Source organism: Rhinoraja longicauda, chromosome 27 (assembly GCF_053455715.1).
Source record: "Rhinoraja longicauda isolate Sanriku21f chromosome 27, sRhiLon1.1, whole genome shotgun sequence".
NCBI classification, from domain to species: Eukaryota; Metazoa; Chordata; class Chondrichthyes; order Rajiformes; family Arhynchobatidae; genus Rhinoraja; species Rhinoraja longicauda.
Window position 1 is genome coordinate 10,012,582 of NC_135979.1, and position 6,273 is coordinate 10,018,854.

Sequence of the window (6,273 nt, forward strand, 5' to 3'; positions counted from 1 at the left end):
TTTTAAGAAGGAAGTGCAGGATAGGCAAACTGTCATGGAATCCGGATGAAAAACATTTGTGATACAAGAAGTTAAAACGACAAATAACTAAGTTAAAATAAAAATGTAACATCCACATAGGGACAAAAATGAACTCAAAGCAATTATGGTATTGTTTTATTTCTCTCTCCAACTACTGGCAAATAGTCAATTCTTAAATATGCCTCTTTTGATTCGTGAAAAACTTCAGCGGGACATTGTGCTGAATCTCTAAAAGGCTGTTGAAAATATAATTTGACATTGGTTTTCAACATACTGTTTCATTATTTACTTATGCACTCTGACACAGATGCACTCAGAAAAACAGAGGAATTTGCACTGTAAAAGCTTGTTCCACTAGATAACACCACCCCCTCCCTCTCTTCCAAACTATCCGGCCCTTGTTTCCTTCTTCCACCGGTGGCGCTGGTCGTCCGTTCGAGGCTGTCCTATAAGCTGGGATGTTTCTGTGCTATTGTCGTTCATCTTTCCAAAGGCAGGTTTTCACTGGGCGCCGAGAGGAGGTGGAGTGACGTTGCATTTCTGAGTAAATTGTGGGGGTGTGCCTACAAACTAATCTGACATAAATAGAGGAAAGTCCAAAACATAGCTAGCATTTCTGCTTTTTATTTTTTTTTATAAAGGAAGGCTTATTGTGTGAACACAAAAAGACTGCAAATTTCCCAAGACTTTCCTCTTGAGAGGAAAGATTTCAATTTTCAAGACCTTGCCCCAAACAGGACTTTAACATTTTTAAAATAATTTTGTTGTTGCAAACCATCCCCAGGAGGAAATTTGAAGGAGGAGAGATGAAAGCCATCAGCCCCATCCGATCTATGAGAAGCTGTCACGAAGCGGTGTGCTGTTTGTCTGACCAGAGTTTGTCCATCTCACGGGGCAAGAATCCAGTGGAAGATTCCCTTACCTTGCTGTATGACATGAATGATTGCTACTGTAAACTGATGGAGCTGGTTCCGAGCATCCCCCAGAACAGAAAAGTCAGCAAGATGGAAATTCTCCAGCATGTTATCGATTATATATTTGACTTGCAGATTGCATTGGAAAGCCAGCAACAAGACCCAGAGAACAACAGCGCATCCGGCAGCTCTATCCTAACGCTGCAGGTAAACCACTTTCCTAGTTTATTTGTAATTGATAAAGCAAATTTCGCTTTTTAAGAGCTGTAAAGATTCTCCGGATGCTCATGTTAATATCTCTTCTCCACTTTCAGCGACCGGAACTGTCTAGTGATGGAGAAAGTTTATCCTTATGTCACTGATTAAAACGGTGAGTGACTATATTGAGATTGGATAAATAATATGTAACAGTTGGATGCAGGGAACCAGTGCTCAAAGCGTGACCATTGGAAATGAATCATTTTAATTACAATATTTACAATGTTTATACTGACCTTGGCGATGCACCGATGTATCAAAAGATAATGACCGTGGGCATAGTTCAAACACTTCCGTGACATGTAACAATTAAGATATCAATGCTACAGTCCGATGAAAAGTCATTTTGACTTGTAGAAAAAAATGTTTGGGGAGTAAAGTAGAATGAATGAAATAGTTGAAGCGTGGCAGAAAGAAATGCATGTGTACATTCAAGTGGTTTCTTGGTAATTATTTAATGAATCTTTTTAATGGCGAGGGTTATGTTTAGCAGCAGGAAGGGGAGTAGTATAATTTGTATCCTTATTGCACGGTGCACTAAGCTCAGAGGCTGAAACACTGCAGATGTTTATCAAGATATTGCCCCAGCCCGCAGGAAGGCGCCACCAAACATTACATGTTTTTGTTGCTCTTTCTGGGTAATTTTAGCTCCCATCTGTAAAGACTTATGGACAGCAAACGGTGCCAATTAACAAACACTGCGTGCCGAGGGGATAGGCTTATGCATGTGTGTGTGTGTGTGTGTGTGTTTAACCGGGTTTCTCTCCCCTCTGCTGATGCTTTATCAGTCGGGGGCAGTGCAGGATTCCTGTCTGGCGCCAGGCTGTCTGGCCCTTTGCTCAGCTCTCCCATGCTCACTGACTGACACGCCTCTCTCCCATTCAATCCTGCAGGTGTGCATTCAACTGGTCGCTCCGAGAGTGTCCTGCCAGCGAATCAAGACCCCACCACCTCCCACCCTTCCCGTTTCCACTCCAAGCAGTGAATTGAACACTTTTCATAGCCATTTCAAGGACAAATCGTGTGGTTTAAAAAAAAAAAAGAAACGAGTCAGAGTGCATATCTGGGAAGCACTTTCCATTTGGCACCCAGAGCACTGAATTTTTAACCCTTGGTCGTTTAAAAAAATATATATATGCCACTAAAAGGACCAAAGACTTAATGGAGTTGTCTTGATTTCTTGAAAGTTTTTTTTAGAAAGTTAATTTGAGAAATCATGATTCGCTTTTGAGAGATGCTGGCTGATTGGAACTTGGCGAAGAGCAACAAATGTCAAGGACAAATGTCAGAATAATGTTATTTTAGTCGTGAAATCTTTTGAGGGGCCCAAAAATAGTTGGGAGTATGTATGCCTGTTGTGCAGAATTAAGCACTAGAATGGCTTGAGCAGTCCCAATTACAAATTGATAAGAACATTCCAGTCATTTTTATATAGTGTTCAAAACTCTAGCCCTGTTTTTACCCACCACCACCTGTGGCACCAGTCACATCTTCAACTGCAGTAACTGCTGTTTGCAATGAGGGCTGTTGTTTTTTTGTTAATATATGTTCTCTGTATTATGGGTCAATTATCTTTTTGAGATCACTTTCCAGGGCTGTTGCCTCTTGGTCAGGCCACTCTAATTGGTCAGGTTAATGTTGGGGTGACCTTCCCCTCCCTGTCTCATGAGAAAGGCCACTATTATTTGAGTGGAACCTCTTGAGTGGTTTGCACGTGCGAAGAGTACAGACGCTCTCCGGCTTACGATGCTTCGACTTGCGATATTTCGACTGCGATGGTGCAAACTGCAGTGAGCCGCAGCTCGCTTCCGGCCACCTGATCAGATGTATTAAATGCATTTCGACTTACAATATTTTCGGTTTGCAATGGGTTTCTCTGAACGGACCCCCGTCGTAAGCTGAGGAGCACCTGTAACAACTTGCCACAATGAAGCCAGGGGCAGGGGACACAAGCTGGATCCACAAGCTGGGGACACCCATTTCCCATCACAGCTTAAAACATGGTCAGGAAGGACAGCAAAATCATTTGGGATTACGCCCTGACATTAGAAATGTAGTGCATTGAAGAGAATAAATACAAGGTCTTAAAATTGACCACGAACTCTTGCTTTGAATTCTCCAAACGGTGAGCCGCCAATTGCACCTTTCAAAGTGCAGCATCAGCACATTCCAGCACAGGGCCTACATTTTAAGTGTAGACTCGAGAATTTTTTTATGGCTGTCCTGTAGCTAGGAATATTCAAGAGCGGGGAAATCTGTTCGTCAACACATCTGATGACCCGAAGCTTTACAACCCTAACCGCCTCTGGGCAAATCTATTTTTAAAGAAAAATATACATGAGGCTCTTCTGTCTGCACAGGTTGGCCATGCAGCTTTGCAGAGTGCCTTTTACCTTTGCAAACAGATCACAAGCTTAATCTTATCGCAGTTGGAACCTTGGGAACATTTGTACATTACCGGGATGAAATTATGTCCATTCTAGTGGAAATGCACAAATCTTGGGAGAACAGCTTCCAAGTAGATGCTGCTTCACTGATCTGTGGGGGAGTGAACGAAGATCCCCGACTTTTGCGAACTCTATACTAGAGTTATCTTTTGTATATTTGTGGGGAGAAATGTTCCTGCAACAATGTATTTCTTCTGACCTTTTTTAAAAAAATAAAAAAAACTTTTTATAAAAGTTTATGGAAATGTAAATTTTATACATAATAAAAATACATTTACAGACATATTGTCAATTATTAAATGTGCATGGGCCAGGTATGATGGGGGTGAATGCAATGTGAGGGAGGAACAGCTAACTGCTTCATTTATCTTCCTTACCTTTTATGTTCTGGCAAATGGATGGAGATTAATTGCAACAGTGTTGAGAAGCAGGGCAAACTCAATGAACATTAGGTCTGAAGAAGAGTCTCGACCTGAAACGTCACCCATTCCTTCTCTCCAGAGATGCTGCCTGTCCCACTGAATTACTCCAGCTTTTTGTGTCTTATCTTCGGTTCAAACCAGCATCTACAGTTCCTTCCTACACATTAGGTCTTTTCTCATCGGGCCATTTCCTACCCCACCCAAAATTAAAATAATTTGCTTAAGAGATATTGTAAGTAAAATTGTCCATAGTGTGTGTAGGATAGTGTAAGTGTGCGGGAATTGCTGGTTGGCATAGGTGGGCTGAAGGGCCTGTTTCCGGCACTATCTAAACTAAATTCTCCAGATATTCAGGAAGCCTCGTACCAATGGAGAGGCTAATTTGTAAAGCACCCTTATTTTACTGTACTTTTTCCTGTCCACCTCATCCCGGACAAAAAAAGATTTAACACACTGGAAGCCACTCGAAACCAGTATGACGTCTAAATGTTCACACCTTGAAATATTAACTCACTTTAAGCAACCCCATTAAATATTAAATGCCTTCCCAGGATTCTGTAAATTAAACTACTTGTAGCACTGAAATATTGTCCGTTCCCCATTGAGATCCCATAAAATATTAACCACACCAACCATAATCTCTTAAAATATTAAGTTATCCAGTCATTTTATAAAATGTTAATATACTTCCATCGCCTTCATAAATATTAGCAGACTCCCAGATTTAGGAAAATATTCCCGGGCACCCTGGAAGCTCATAAAATATTAACACAGCTTGTTAAATATGAATATGAACCTAGTGATTAGATTTAATATTTTGAAATCTTGTGTTTGGTTAATATTTAATCAATTCCAAGAGAGTCAATATACAACATTCCAGCAACTCTGTAAAAAGTACCGTCCTAGAGTATTCTTAAGAACACTCCCAGGAGCCTGTAAAATATGAAGCCAGGAATTTTGTAAATTACTAAGCATCAGAAGGCCTGTAAAATATTAACACTGCCAAATACTCATAAAATATTACACTCCTGCAGAACCCATAGAATATAAACACATTTCCAATTATTCCATGATAAATGAACATCTATCCGATAAAATATTGACTCGTTTCCCGAGATTCCCTGAAAGATGAATAAACTCATGTTCTGAGTGACTGCCCATAAAATATTAACACATTCCCAGGGAATCCATAACATTTTAACATTCCCTGACACTCCAGCCACCTAACGCACTCAGAAAACCTGTGGAACATTAACGATCCCTGTGGTGCCATAAAATATTGTAAAGAAATCCCACAGAATTCATAATGAAATCCTGGCAGTTCTATTACATATTGAATGACTCAAGGAATCCATAAAGCAATCCCAGCGATTTCATAAAATATTAACACACTTCAAATGTGGCTGAAGAAGAGTCTCGACCCCACTCATTCCTTCTCTCCAGAGATACTACCTGTCCCGCTGAGTTACTCCAGCATTTTGTGTCCACCAACACACTTCCAAAGGATGGTTTATAATATCAGTATACTTCTACTTATTCCAGGCAATATTAACGCACCCCTAGGGAGCTCAGAGAATATTACCATGTTCCAAGTGACTCCATGCAATTAAAAACACACTTTAAGAGTCACTATAAAATACCGAACCATCTAGGGTGCCCGTGGAAAATCATCACATACCCTGAGATTCCATAAAATATTAGCACATTTACAGTTACTTAAAACTTTAATACGTGTAGGAAAAAAAACATGCTGGTTTAAATCGAAGGTAGACACAAAGTGCTGGAGTAACTCAGCGGGTCAGGCAGCATCTCGGGAGAGAAGGAATGGGTGACGTTTTGGGTCGAGACCCATCTTCAGACTGAAGAAGGTTCTCAACCCAAAACGTCACCCATTCCTTCTCTCCCGAGATGCTGCCTGACCCGCTGAGTTACTCCAGCATTTTGTGTCTAAAACTTTAATATAATCCCTTAGATCCCATATAATATGAACACACTCCCAGAGAGCCCATAAAACAATATACTACCAGGAAAGCATAAATCCCACAGAAATCATGTTAAATATCAGCACACTCATGGATATCCCACCGAATACTAGCACATTCTCAGGAAGCGGCAAAATATTTAACAGATCCCAATTTCACATAAATAATAATAATGCAATATCCCAGGCAGCTTGTAAAATATTAACAGACTCCCTGCGATTCCATAAAA

General features: G+C 40.5%; 1 protein-coding gene across 1 annotated transcript; it reads left to right on the forward strand.

Annotated features, from left to right (window-relative positions):
• The first annotated feature begins 608 nt into the window (after window positions 1–608).
• id3 (inhibitor of DNA binding 3) lies at window positions 609–3,870 on the forward strand. Its single transcript, XM_078423111.1, has 3 exons — window positions 609–1,142; window positions 1,250–1,305; window positions 2,087–3,870. Exons 1-2 carry the CDS (start codon window positions 828–830, stop codon window positions 1,295–1,297), a joined length of 363 nt encoding a protein of 120 aa, XP_078279237.1. The 5' UTR covers window positions 609–827; the 3' UTR covers window positions 1,298–1,305; window positions 2,087–3,870.
• Window positions 3,871–6,273: the final 2,403 nt, after the last annotated feature.